The sequence below is a fragment of the Salarias fasciatus genome, chromosome 7 (assembly GCF_902148845.1).
Source record: "Salarias fasciatus chromosome 7, fSalaFa1.1, whole genome shotgun sequence".
Classification (NCBI taxonomy): Eukaryota; Metazoa; Chordata; class Actinopteri; order Blenniiformes; family Blenniidae; genus Salarias; species Salarias fasciatus.
This window is the reverse complement of record NC_043751.1, coordinates 27,145,347-27,159,820: the sequence shown is the minus strand read 5'-3', so window position 1 is coordinate 27,159,820 and position 14,474 is coordinate 27,145,347. Positions and strand designations below refer to the sequence as shown.

Genomic DNA, 14,474 nt, shown 5'->3' with positions numbered 1-14,474 from the left:
CACATCACACAGGGAACAGATCAAACCATGGCGTGATCGGTACATCTGGAGATCGATTCAACATAACGCTGTCTCACTCTCCCCCCAAAAACACATGATCCAGTCCTGCTCTTTAAAAAAAACCTGTAGTTTTCTGTTTTCATTCCATCAGAATAAATTATCACCTCAGGCCCCAAAATGTCCCAATATGTTAGGACAAAAAAAAAAAAAACCCAAAAGTGATTATTTCCTGCCTGGGAGACATGAATCAGAAAATAATCACACAAAAGCAACAGATATCAAAAATCATTTACCAATCAAAAACACTTGGTTGAAGTAAACTGCAACTGAAGACAAATACAGTACACTTATTTATATTTTCTCTTTGTGTGCTAACAACAAAAAAAAAAAGGCAAACTGCAAATACTGCATGAAACAAGAAGGGTGCTCCAGTTAAGAGTAAATACAGAAGTTATTCAAAATCCAACACTAGCGTGAGAGACTTCCTCTAATTTACAAGCACATTTCTACCAATTTTTCAAAAGAGGAATCTCTTTGAAAAACCTGAGCGGTACCAAGTAGTCTGCTTACAGTGCATTGATTAATAACCAAATACTGAATACACACAGTATTATTAGCCGAGTACATACTGCCATTTATTATTAACACCTCTGTACCTGCAGCTTTTTTTTTTTTTAACTTCCTGTTTATATAGCGATCAAGTAGCTACTGAACAAAGGTCAAAACGTGTGAGCTGGGACGAACACGGCTGCACTGCGATGAGCGGTGGTGTTGATGAGTGTGTGAGTGTGCGTGGACGCCTCGCTGCAGGCTCAGCCAGTGGATATGGTCAGGTGATCGATCTCACAGTGTCAAGGCATAGCTTGGCTCATCATGGCAGAAACGACAGGAAGTAGCACCCGATGGTGAACGATCCAACGTAAAAAAAAAAAAAAAAAATAGAAAGGAGTAGGAAACACGTCAGTGGTGCGGCGGTTCGAGTAACAAAGACATTTTCTTTCTTTGAAAAAGGGGATGGAGGAGTCCGTCTGCGCGTGAAGGCGGCGTGAGAGTAAAAAACAGTAAAGAAACGCAGAAAAAAATTTGAATCAAGTCCAGGATGAGGATCCGCAGTAGCCGATATCCCTCCTTGGGGCAGATACACAGGCACGACGAGTCCGCGGGTGTCGGTTTGATCCCCCGTCTGACGGCGATTTCAGCTGCAGGTGATCAAAAAACCCAGTTCAGGTGAGCGGGACGATCCCGCTGCTGCACACCTTCAGGGACTTCCATGGGAAGCATTGTCAGGTTAGGCGAAGCAGGCGGGGTCAGTGGACATGACTGGTTAGTCAGTGAGCTGTAGACTGGGGGGGAGTGGAGGATGGGTGGGGGCGGGGGCGGGGTCTTCAGCTGTGGTAGCTGGGCACCGCCGCCTGCTTCTGCGACAGGCGCAGCAGCTCCTCCCTGATGGCCTTGATCAGGGAGGCGGAGGAGTGCGTGGGCGGAGACGTGTCCAGCGGCGGGGGGGCCGACAGGTAGCCGGCCACCCCCGGGGGGTCCAGGTGGGGCGGGGTGGCCGCCGCCTCCCTGATGCCGCCCCGGGGCGTCTGGAAGATAGAGGAGGACGAGTAGTCAGGACAGTCCAGGAACTGGAGGAAGGAGGGAGAAACCAAGAGAAGAAGAAGAAGAAGAAGAAGAAGAAGAAGAAATGAACTCCGAGTGACGGGAAGTGAAAGAAGAGATTATCACAGAGTCACAACGCAACGTCTTCAGAGGTCAAACTCGGATCTGGAAGGTGATTTCAGATCAGTGTTTCTTTATTATCAACTGGATTGATGAGTACTGAAGTTGCTTTTTCAGTTAAACTCAAGACTGCAGCTAGTTTTTACCAAATCCCAAATTACAGACTGAAGCTGCAGAACACAGAGCTGAAGATAAGAAATTAGCTGATATTTTTAATTAAATGAAAGAGGTTTTTCATGAAAAACATATCTTTCCTGGATCGATGAGGATAACTCCTGCCTGGGCTGGCCTGAACACAAATAAACAAATGTGTTCCCATCTGTTCAGCTGAACACAGCGTGAGAGGAGGAACACAGAGTCACCCGATTGATCCTTTCCTTCAGCGACCTCCTCATTCAGGAGCAACCTGGTAAATACACGCTGATTCGACTCACCGCCTCCTTCTCAGGTTCGGGTCTGGAGAAATTGTCGTCATGGTAGTGGTTCCAGCCTCCGTTCTGGCCCGGAGCCGCTCGGACCCCCGCTGGGTAGCCGTTCATCCGGCTGGACAAGCCCACCTGTGTGAGATGATGGAGCTGCGCGCCTGCAACACACACACACACACACACACACATACACGATGAACACACACCACAGTGGAGTTGTGTTACCTGACATTCAATCCCCTCTATTATGCTTTGATGCAATCACGGCCGGCTGAGAGGCTCTCGCTCGCTTTGTGCTGCTCTCCACCGTATATAAACGCTGAATCCATTTCTATTAGTCTAAGTCAGTTGATGGCAGCAGAATCTCTTCGGCTCCCTTAATAATTGACGAGAGAGACGGGGCGCTCTCCGTCTTGACAGGTCTGCGCTGGAGGAGGTGAGAGTCTGTACTGACACTTTATTCCACAATCATATTTATTCTCTGGCTGCTGCTCGCACGCTGGATTAATCTAGTTGGAATCATGGGGTTTGGAGTAGAAACACATGAAATTGGGATGAAGTTCACAAAAAAATGTCTCCTGATGTATCACGGTTTGCTTTTTGAGGCTGACAGTTCCACTGTCGATACAGGAAACACTGTTGAAAGCGCTCTCGGTGTCGGTGGTACCTGTCGTCCCCCCGACCGGCCGCGGCCTGGCAGACGAGGGCAGCTCGTCGGCGTACAGGCCCCTGCTGGAGTACAGGCTGTCCGGCTGGAGCGGATCGCCGTGCCCCGCCGCTTCGCCCGGTGCCAGGTAGCCGGAGCCAAGGCCCTGCCTGGAACACACCGGCGTTCAATACATTTAGATCCAGAGAGAAACAAACCGAGCCTCGCAGACGGAACTGAAGTAGGAAAAAAAAAAAAGAGACGCTGCTGGGCTCGACCCCAGTGTGTTGGGAGAGATCGCTTCGACTGGATCCATTAAACCAATAAAATAAAGATGATTTTCATTTTTTATGAGACGCGACTCTGGGGACGGAGCTAAAGGGAATCTTCTCACTGGAAACCAGGCCGTTATTGGAAATGAAGGCAAAACATGCGTATTATTGAGTAATTTATGCATTTTTTTTTTTTTTTCCAGCAGCTGTTCTACTTACCTCGGTGTCAGTCCGTGGACTGCAGGAGAGCTGAGCTCAGTGAATCTCTGCTGGAGACAAGCAGAAACACACAGCGTTTAAATAACAGTGGTATAAAAAAAAACTAGACGGTGTCAAGATGTCAAAAATCCAAATAAAGACACAAAGATTGAATTATTATTAGTGTAGCTCATTTTATATGGGCAATACTGTTCATGCCAAATGTGGTTTTGTTTGATATCTTTCCCTTTTACTGCATATGAAAGCACTGAACCTGCAAAAGCAGCACCATCAAAAGGGTTTTACGGCTCCGCTGCTCAGTTATATCTCTCCCTGTATAACTGTCATCTCAGGTAAATGCTGCTGCTCTGCTACACACGACGGTGGAGTTTTATCAATGTATCTCCACACATTCTGCTAAAATGTGGAAATCTGGATTTTAACCTAAATGTGGGATTTAATCCACAGGCTGAACATATTTATAATCTGGATCATAAGATGACAGGGAACAAAAGGTGAAAAACACTGAAAAAAAACAATGACTGTTTATCTAATCTGGGTGATTTAATCTGAGTGGGTAGAAGTATTTATTATTATCATTTATTATTTGTTTTAAAACTAAATCAAGACTCTGTTCTTACTCTCTGGAATTGCAAAACTTCATGTGATTTTAGCTGAACTCATCACCATTGGATGTGAACTTTGAAGCAGTGACAGAATAAACTTATTTTTGTCTTTTAGCAACGACACAAAAAACTCTGTAAACATTATAAATCGTGGGCTAAAATCGGCCCAGAAGAGGCTCCATAAAAACCACCAAGCAAATTGTAAAATTTCAAGGAAAGCATTGTTTTTTGGATTTTGGATTGTGTCTTTTTGTGGACATTTCACTGTATCTTGCACCAGAATGTATCATTTGAATTGACTGTATGTTGAAATTTTAGCAATTTTCTGTAGCGATTGTTTGTTTTTTGCAAAAACATCAGCATTTTCATCAGGTATACTATGTGCCACAACAAAGAAAAGTTTAAATTTAAAGGTTATTAAGGTACTATTTTACTGGTCCGGCACACTCAAGATGAAATTTTGAGAACTAAACGTGTTTAACTCTTCTGTTGCAGATCTTCCATATTATTTCAGTAGCAAAGTCCAGACTAGTTTCTATATTAACATGAACCAGTGTTTCGCAGTATTAAACTTACATTTAAATACATAACTGTTCTTTACATGACTAAAACCGTCCAGCAGTGATGGAACCGCGAACAGGACCGGAAGCAGATGAAGAGAACTGCTGCGTTTTCCCTGCAGGGTCTTAGGTGTTGTGTGTATATATAGCCGATACGGGTGATAAGGTCGCCGATCCGTGGGGGCGACAGATGGACAAATACTTAACTGATTAGTTTGCTAAGAGGACATGATCAAACCTAAAGCTATAAGCTTCATGCTGAGTAAGAGAGGGACAATATTCAGACTGTGAAAACAAAAAGAATCTCTAAAATAATCATGATTTGTGAAATGGAATATCTGCTGCTGTGATGTGAATTTAAAGGTTGTAGAACTGAGTTTAACCCACATGACGGCGAACAAGGTGAAGATCTGACTGAGGGATTAAAGCTCAGTTTCTACAGCTTAGACTTACACCGGGGAAAGGAGCGAAGGCCTGGTAGGAGGGGCCCCAGGGCCGGGGGCCGCGGCCCGGGGGGCTGGAGCCGGGCGGGTTGCCGTTGCCCCCCGGGAGGGTGATTCCCGCCGTGCCGCCCTGCGACGTGGGCGACACCAGGGCGAAGGCGTCGTCCAGCAGGGAGTGCATCTGCTGCCGCGCCTCCTCGATGGAGGGCTGCGGGGGCATGTAGGGGGGCGGGGGAGGGGCGTGACCCGGAGGGGAGGAGGCGGGGCCCAGGAAGACGTCGTCGGTGGGGGAGGGGCTCCTGTGAGGGGATCCTTGCCCTTGGTCGGGGTCCGACTGGTGAAAACACAACATGTTGACGAGAAGTTGATAAAGAGATCTGACGGATTCAGCCGTAACTCACCACGTAGGCCACGTTGTTGACCCCGGGACACTTCCTGTAGGCGGCGTCGCTGTCTTCAGAGATGAGGTGGTCTTTGTCCGCGTCCATCATGCCTCCGTTCAGCTGCTCTTTGATTCTCTGTTTCGGGGAGCGCCGCCCTCGGCTGCTGTCAAACGGGCAGAGAAACCACCGAGTTTCATTTTCAGACCCGCCTTTCCGACGCGCTGGAATACACCCACAAACCTTTTCTTCGACTCGATGAAGACGGAGGGCATCTGAGCGTCCGGGTCCAGGATCTTGTCGATCTGCGTCTGCGCCTTCTGATAGATGCGATCCTGGTCCTTGGCGTCGCCGAGGCCGGTGACCATGTCGTCCATGGCGGGGAAGTCGTAGTGACCTTTCCTTTTGGCGCGCAGGCGAATCTTGTTACGATGGTGCTCGATCTCCGACTTGTGCCTGAGTGCGACCTGAATCTGAGAACAGAACATCAGGATTTCGAGATCTGAATACAGATATCCTGACTATGATTATTAAAAGTGCTGAGGGGGTAAAGCAGCCGGAGGAGCGGACCTCTTTGTTGATCTGGTTTGCGTCGGACAGTTTTCCGTTGACCGGCGGACTGTGCAGCGGCGGGACGGGCATGGGCTGCATGGCGATCAGCTGAACTTTGTTCGGGAGCCTCCTGCTGGCGTCCGCGGCGCGAGACATCCGATCGACGTGCTCGAAGATGGCGGCCGAGGACAGCTGCTCGTTCGTGCCGTTCGCAGGAGGAGGACCTGTGGAAGCAGACGGCGACGGAGTTCAAGCACCGGAAACGGCCGAGCAGTGTTTTAACTACGACAAGCAGAACTAGGTGTTTATGATATTTAAAGTAAAACTCAGCATAAAGTAAAAAGCAGATTATTCCAGCGTGAAATGAACCGTGAAGACTATCGCTAACGGCTGCCGCCATTGTTGACGGTGACGGCTGTTCCCACAGTGACTGACAGCGCAGCAGACAGTGATGGATGGTGAGAACGAGCCGCGGACAAAACTATCAGGGCAGACAACACACACACAGCTGCTGGGGGTCAAGCCCAAGGTCTACGGAGACACAGACAGAAAGGAAACCAAGTCTTACCGATTCTATTCTTGCCTGCAAACCGCAACAGAAACGAGAAGAGAGACAGACATGCTGAGGCGAGGGGCATCAGGAAAATCATCAAAGTTTCAAGAGATTTCTACACACTAGCGATCAAAGTGAAAACAAGCCGTGCGAATTCAGATTCGGCTACAACCACTGCATGAATGAGGAGACACAACGGGGACAAAAAGAGAGGAAAGGAAAGTTTCCACAGCCGATAAAAGCTTTCTTTCAAGTCTTTACTTCATTAGTGTGAAGAGAGAGGAGGAGGATCTGCTTCTGATGAACTCACTGATCAAAAAGACTGAATGAAAATAGAGAGCATTACATAAGGGTTCATCTGCAGCCTACTTCTCAACACTGCGCGCAGCACACACAGTGTGAGGCAGAAATGCATCAATAACAAAACAGAGACGCTCCTCTGCGGGCGAGCGGAGCTGCAGTCTGGGTTGTAGGTCTGTCTCCATCCACGAGCTGCCAGACGGTGCAATTTCACCTTCTCTTCCTATTTATTTCTCCCTCCAGACGTTGTTCGACCGCCATGTATTTATAAACCAGTCTGTTTCTGAAAGATTTGTATCTCCTGGCTTAAATAGAGCTTTAAAAAAAATACATGTAAAATTGGAAGAATAGTTCAAATTAATGGGGAAAAAATGGAAAAACAGACAAAATCAGGTTCAAAAACAGCTGAAAACACCATCCTGATGTGCAATGCAAACTTCATAAATGCGACTTGAGATACAGTTTTTGTATCAAAGCTATACGTACATAAACGCACATGTATGAAACTTCATGAGCTGTGCCAGCCTGATTTTGAAGGGAAACACTTTGTGTAGCTCCAGTTCGATTTGTTTTGGTGGACAGTCACACAGACGGCTCTGTTGACCTCCGTTCTGGTCAATCAAATCAAGCTTCAGCTGCTCTCTTTTCATCCCTTCAATGTCGAGCCCATTCCCTTCATCCTCCTCCTCCTCCTCCTCCCCCTTCGTATTCGCTCTGAGTGTGTTTGGACGGGCGGTGCTGAGTGTTGCCATGGCCACTTGCCATTTAAAACATTGATGGGGACCTTCCGGGTCTGCTTGCTGTCGCTGGGCGTGGCGTGGACCCTCAGGTTCTCCTCCGTGGAGTCCCGCTCGCTGGAGCGGTCACTCACCACCGAGTCGCCGTCTGACGGGGAGATCCTGCCCAGAAACACACACACGCTCACATCAATAATATAGAAGCACAGGAGAACACACACACACACACACACACACACACACACACACACACACACGTGTCATGCATAATCGAAAGCAGCAAGGTGAAGGCGGAAGACTCAAAGAAATGATAATTTATAGATTGCTGAAAAAATGCTTTCTAGTAACAGAATAAAATAAATTATTCAAAATAAAGTCAGTCATTCTGAAACACATTAGAGGCAAAAGTTAATAAATCCATTAAAGAAAGCTGTGTCACTGTTCTGCGTGAGAAATTCAAGTCGATCGGATTCAGAGGGAAACAACATCTCAATAGAAGATGCAACCTAACTTGATAAACCTGATAAAGTGATTTACATCCTCTGTTAAAGATCTCTGCTCTCTTGTGCATGAATGAATAATGAAAGGATCTGTCTAAAAGCTTTTTGCCTGGTTGACTGGCTCTCCCAACTGAGTGGAAAATCACCTCGATTGGTTAAAAACCAACATCTAATATGTTGTTATGAACAAAGCTACAATCAGAAATCAGTTCCAACTGTTAAAGTTCTGTCACGTGTGCAGGCGAAATTGATTTTGGTGGCTAAAGTAACCACAAACAACCCTACGAAGTATTGTGTTGCTCTTGAAAATGTCCCAAAAGTTTCTATAAATGAATCTATAAACCAGGGGTGTGAGCTTCACAGGAGCCACAAACAGCCCAGTATTACCAGGAGTGGACCAGACCAGTAACGTAGCGCCATAATAACCTTTAAATTTAAACTTAAGAGGTTTTCTTTATTATACATGATGAAAAAGTCTATATTTTTTCCAAATAAGAACAATTAGTGTTGAAAATTTACTGTAATCTCAACATAAAGTCAATTTTAATGATGCAAAACAAAGAGGCTGATGCAAGTTTGCTATCTTTCATGGCAGTGTTGTGTTGTTGTTGTGTTCACTGCTCTTTTTGTGACAGAAATCTGCAACTTTTATATTTTAATTGGTGGTTTTGCAGGCCGGACTGGAACCTCTTGCGGGTTTTACCAATGCTATAAACAGTGATACTGTTGATAAATGCTGCTCTTCTCGAGTATCTTCCGTATAACCTTTCCTATCTGGTGTAATGTACTGTGGTATTTGCTTTGCTCTCACTACTGACTGTTTCTGTTTCCGCGCTTCCACAAAAAGCTGACCTTTCTCTCCTCCGGCCACTGCGTGACGCCTTGGTGGAGGAGGCCGAGGCTTTGGAGATGGGTGTGGGGATCTCTCCGTTCTCAGACGCACTGAGGCCGTCTTTAATGGACAGGGGGAGGGGCCCCGAGCCGGCCCCCGGCGGCACCGACTCCTGGATCACCATGACTTCATCCTTGCTCTGCTGGCCAAGGTGCAGCTTGGCAAAGTCGAAGCCTTTCACACTCGGAGCCTGCAGCTGAGGAAAGCAGCAGGAGAGGAGGAATGAAAGAAACAGGGGATGGAAAGAAGGAGCTAATATAAGTAACAGAGGTAACAGAGAGTGTGAGGAAAAACGACCAGTGGAAGGGGAGTGTAGGTGTGATGTGACGTATTGACCTGAAGATTCAAAATCCTTTAATGTTATTATGAAAATACAGAAAAAGTGGGACCAATGAGTCTAAATACAGACATAAATTCAATTTATGAGTGAGTGAACTCATTCTAAGAGAGGAAATACACCGAAGAACATATTGAGGCTGAATGGCTGAGGAGTGAATGTCCGGAGCAGAGACTCAGACAGACACACATTAATGAATAAAGAGAAGGCCTATGAGAAAGCAGGACAGGGGGGAGATTTGGGTAAACACTGAGCTGCTTCCTCTCCTTTGAGGAGGTGGGGGATGGAGGCTGGAGATGGAGGCTCTGAGACCATTTGAGTGTAAAGCCCTCAGGACTTCTCCAGCAGCAGAGGAGTAAACAACGGACGTCTAGTCTCTGTACGTATGTGTATGTGTGTGTGTGTGTGTGTGTGTGTGTGTGTGTGTGTGTGTGTGTATGCACGGCCGCCTGCAGTTTGTGAAACTCTGGCTTGGTGACACTCAAACAGAAAAAAAGAGCAGTATGTCTACAATTCTCAAAACTGTCTGGACGCTCAATTTGTTTATGAGTAGAGCTGCTAATCCAGAGTGATGTCTGCCAGTATGAAACCGTTCATCTTCAGGGAGAATAACATGTGTAGATGTGTATGTGTGTGCGAACTGATGTGCTACAGTTCTCTCTCTCTCTCTCTCTCTGTGTGTGTGTGTGTGTGTGTGTGTGTGTGTGTGTGTGGGAGAGCTGCTTTCTACGAGGCAACAAGGCCAGTCTGTGAGAGGAAAAACATTTTCAAAGCTGCAGCTGAAATAAGAAACCTCGTTTCATTCTAATTAACACTGACGCTGCATGAAAGCAAACACACACACACACACACACACACACACACACACACACACACACACACACACACACACACACACACACACACACACACACAGAGCTCGTGCGTTCTGACACTCATTACACCACTTAGCCTGGTTTGAGGGTAAACTGGGGAATCGCTACACAACACACACTTTGGAAGTATGCAAACTTATTAATCTATTATCTATACACTGATCAGCCATAACATTATGACCTCTGACAGAAAACGAGAGCATACTGATTGATTTCTATTCAGTTTGCCAGCAAGTGAACCTTTCATTCTCAAATTTGATTTGTGAAGACAACTGGATCAGAGCGTCTCCGAAACTGCAGCTCTTGCGGGTTTTTCTGTTGTGAAGTGGTCAGTATTTATTAAAAGTGGTCTTAAGTAAGAAGAAGCAGTGAACTGGAGACATCTAAGTAAATAAAAAAGCTCAGACTGCAGCAGAAATGAATGCTGGTGACAGAAAACAGTCAGAGATTCTCACACTAACGATAGCTACTGGTCATAATGTTACGGCAGACTGGTGTATGAACACACACACGTGGAGTTTGATTCGTTATTGTTCTATAAACACACGTCGACATAGAGTCGTTTTAATGTGGGATAAGCACAGTGAAGGATTTTCTCTGTCTTAAAGAGGGGAAAAGGAGGATCTACTGCCTATGAATGCCAACAAGCACTAGTTTCTGTACTGACGACGCGCTATACCTCCTCCTCCTTCGCTCTTCTCCCTTTAGACAACACTTTTGTTTGTTCTTCCTTTTTCATCCTCTCCTCTTTCTTTGGCACTGCTTCGCTCTCACGCCGTCTTTGCTCTACTGAAGGAATTTCTCTCGCTCTGAACTTTTTCTTTTCATCTTCGTCTTCCTCTTCGTCCTCTTCTTCTTCCTCCTCCTCTTCTTCTTCCTCCTCGTCCTCCTCTTCCTCCTCCTCCTCCTCTTCTTCTTCCACATCGCTCACTCTCTGTTTGCTCTGAGGAGGAACTTCACGTCTCTAAGCAAACGCAACAGTAAGTAGAATAAGCACCAGACTACAGCAGTTTTTAAATCTTCTGCTTTGATGCTGTGGACAACGGTTACTCAATCAGTCGCTTTTCCAATACTGATTAATAAAAGAACAACTAAGCTACCACAAACACGTAAAAGAATCTAGGTCTCACTAAGTTTTTGATCCACTCTGCTGTATACCTTTCCCCTTTTAACTTCCTCCTCCTCCTCCTCCTCCTCCTCCTCTTCTTCCTCATACTCCCACTCTTCATCCTCACTAAACTCAGCCTCCTGTTTGGAGGGAGGGAGCGGCTGTTGAAGCGAGGCCCCCGATTCGCTGAATGATGCAGCAGGCTGAGAGAAGAGGAGCGGTGTTCAGTGACGGATGATTGTGCCGAACACAGACAGCGGGCTAAGTGACAGTTACTTCTGCACGCTGGAATCGGGGCGCCCGACCTGGAGGGGCGGTTGTTTACAGCTGAAGCTCAGCCGGGTAAAAATAACAAGTGAGGAGAACAGAAGTCAGACACAGACAGAAAAAATCAACCGGTGAGCCTCGAGGCTGGAACAATAAGAAGTCCCACAACAGCAGCCTGTTTGTAATTCCACATCCATAAAACAATAATTTGAGAACTGCAGTGGATATTGTAGTTATTATTGAGTTAGCTACTTTAGACGTCTTGATGAAAGAGTTGAAGGCATTTGGCTGTGATGCAGCAGAGAAAGAAGACAGATATTCAGTTGCAGCATTATAAAGCAGAAAGCTGACTGGTTCTGCTCCACAGTGAATGTAAACAAAGGTCCGACATATTTGTAGATGGAAACCGGGGGCGCCAAACTCATTTTACTTCAGGGGCCACATGCAGCGCAATCTGATCTGAGCTGGGCTGGACCTGTGAATAACAGCATTATAGTCTATAAATAACTGGAGTAGCCGGAAGCCAAAAATACAGTAGGCTGATTCTCATAGTGATCAGAATAACTTGTCAAATTCAAGAAAGTATCTTTAATATTGGCACATTTCTGCATCTGTACAGCAATCCCTGAACTGGACGCCCTGGACTCTCTGGTGGGCCGGTTCTGGCCTGAGGGCCATACGTTTGACACTCCTGATCTAAACCAACTGTGAGCCACTACTCAGCAAAGTTGGCTAAAAAGAATACTCAATTTCATGATGTAAGTAAACGTAAGTGTAAAAAAAAACTGGCATAAGCAAAACCGATTGATGAATCTTGATTACTATAAGTTAACTGGACACACTGACATTGCATCTAAAAATACTGTAAATTATAGTTGAAACCAGGCCATCTTTTGGTCCATCACCAGGAACAATAACGTGCATTAAAAAACAGGACATTGCATCCAGTTTCCACAAAGCCACTGTGAAGGAAGGCAGCTGGTGCTTCAACCAAAGCCAATGTGACAGAGAAGCTCAGAAATGACATGAAAAGGATGTCAAGGCCTGCTTCATTCACCGGCGACACCGTGAGTTCAAACCTATGCTGGAGTCATTAAAATTTCAGTAATCTCCTCCAAAAGAAGAAAGTCCACATTATGTGCAGTCCTGCTGCAAATCCATGGCAGTGATGGATCCACCCAATTAATCAGACGGTGATTAAAAAGTGATCCAATCCTTTTCATTTCGACTCAGTATGCAGGAACGTGGCCATGGCGTGAGGCTGATATCAATGCGTACAGTCACTCATCTAAAAGGAGAGGGTGTAGCTGTGCCCTGACGAAAGCAAATAAAAATGTAATATCACTAAAGATTTTTATATCAGGCAAATAAAGAATGTGGAGGCTCCGTGCCTTTTGAGTAGATCAGAAAAGTTAAAGATAAATGTGATCTGTAAAGGCGTGGACGGGACTCTACCTTCTGCCTCTGCTGGATGGACGTCATGGCGTCCGGCTGAAACTCCAGCTTGTCCGTCCGGCACAGCTTCCAGTACAGGATGGAAATGATGAGGACGACCAGGAGGAGCGGAACGACGACCCCGATGACGATCCACAGGTTGGTGTTCTCGGTGTCGGACGGTGAGGAAGCGACCTTCTCCACCGCTTCGTGCAAACAGAGCGACAAAGCTTCCGGTTTGAACGCCGTCTGAACGGCGCTGAGCTTAGCGCGGCTTCGTTGTTCTTCATTAGTTTTAATTAACAGTCATTTCATCCCCCGGGAACGTACGGTAAAGGAACAGAGTTGGTACAGAGACAGAACTCCCTGGAGGGGCTTCTCATTAGGCCTTCATCCCCTGTTTAGATTGTTAATGAGGAAGACAGGCTTTTGGTACAAAGTGTACAAAGGGAGGTAATTAACTCAAATGGCATTATAAACATGGAAAAAAAAAAGCAAACTTCTAACCTTTTTACATCAGCAACAACAACTGTAAAGATAAAGTATTCTTAAAAGAGAACAGAAACTGTCTTTTATCCATGAAAAAAGCTTCATAGCAGAAATCGAAGCAGTGATTTAGAAGCCGCTGAAAAACCACAGCAATTATTTCCTATGGGAGCTTTTACAGAGGTTTGAAATGTCCACAACGAAGTTTTTAATCACCACATCAGTCCGCGGCTCATACACATCAGTGCTGGATACTCACGCTGAGCCAGAACTCCCTGGACGCGATACCCCAAGACGATGGCGGCCCTCTGAACGTCCAGGTGGTTCAGCAGGTCTGCCGTCCGGACGGCAGGTATCCTCTGGCCGTTGGGTCCCTCCACGAAATACACGATCTCTAAAGGATGATCTGCACCGACCAGCCGGCTCGCACTCACAACCTGGGGAATAACACAAGTTTTTTTAAACATTAGATTCAGTGAGATGCATGTAGAAATGCATCAATTCCATTAAAATTGCTCCGGCATGGTGGTGTACCAGCTGCCATTATCGCCTCATAGAGATAACACTTTAAGATTTATGAGCGCTCCCTTAGTGTGACATGTTTATTTCTTTCCCCAGAATATTTTGGTTTATTGTCACAGTCCAAAATCTGAGTTGATCTGAGGTTAACTGGAGACTCCAGACTTGCCTGTAGGTGTGAATGCGACTGTGTGCGGTTGTCTGAACTCTGTCTGCTCAAACTGTCACCACCGATTCCTGCCCGTTACACAAGACTTATACAAATACAGATATGTGGGGCAAACTAGACTCTTCTCTCAACTGTGTTTTTAACTATTTATTGGAAAGCTGGAAACTTAATGCATAACCGGTCTTTGTTTTGCTGGTGGAAAAGATACCAGGGCGCTGCACTCCTGTGCAATTACTCAGAGCAATTACCAGGCCTAATGACGATGATTGCTGTCAGTATTGTCTATGACTCCGCCGCCAGTTTTATTTCTTTTTCCAAACATAAACATGTCCAGATGTGTGGGGGGGGGGAAGCATCCAGGACACTCAATGGACTACATTCCTTATTTGTATAGCTGAAGCTTATAACCTTCAGTATCTGCGGTTTAAAGCAATCATCATCTTAAAGATCTTGATTTCTGAATTTTTAACGTA

General features: G+C 45.9%; 1 protein-coding gene across 3 annotated transcripts in view; it reads right to left on the bottom strand.

Annotated features, from left to right (window-relative positions):
- Positions 1 to 392: 392 nt before the first annotated feature.
- Positions 393 to 14,474, bottom strand: part of LOC115391326 (UPF0606 protein KIAA1549-like) — a 34,157-nt gene continuing 20,075 nt past the window's right edge. Inside the window, exons 9-21 of one of the 3 annotated variants that reach the window (XM_030095516.1) lie at positions 13,573 to 13,750; positions 12,849 to 13,033; positions 8,767 to 9,002; positions 7,440 to 7,576; positions 6,393 to 6,407; positions 5,843 to 6,048; positions 5,516 to 5,745; positions 5,294 to 5,438; positions 4,903 to 5,226; positions 3,285 to 3,334; positions 2,815 to 2,963; positions 2,157 to 2,305; positions 393 to 1,628 (exon numbers count right to left, since the gene is read on the bottom strand). In XM_030095516.1, coding sequence (XP_029951376.1) covers positions 1,386 to 1,628; positions 2,157 to 2,305; positions 2,815 to 2,963; positions 3,285 to 3,334; positions 4,903 to 5,226; positions 5,294 to 5,438; positions 5,516 to 5,745; positions 5,843 to 6,048; positions 6,393 to 6,407; positions 7,440 to 7,576; positions 8,767 to 9,002; positions 12,849 to 13,033; positions 13,573 to 13,750 — 2,247 coding nt within the window. In that variant the 3' untranslated portion in view covers positions 393 to 1,385. The remainder of the gene's footprint in view (positions 1,629 to 2,156; positions 2,306 to 2,814; positions 2,964 to 3,284; positions 3,335 to 4,902; positions 5,227 to 5,293; positions 5,439 to 5,515; positions 5,746 to 5,842; positions 6,049 to 6,392; positions 6,408 to 7,439; positions 7,577 to 8,766; positions 9,003 to 12,848; positions 13,034 to 13,572; positions 13,751 to 14,474) is intronic. The other 2 variants (XM_030095517.1, XM_030095518.1) reach the window with 2 other exon arrangements.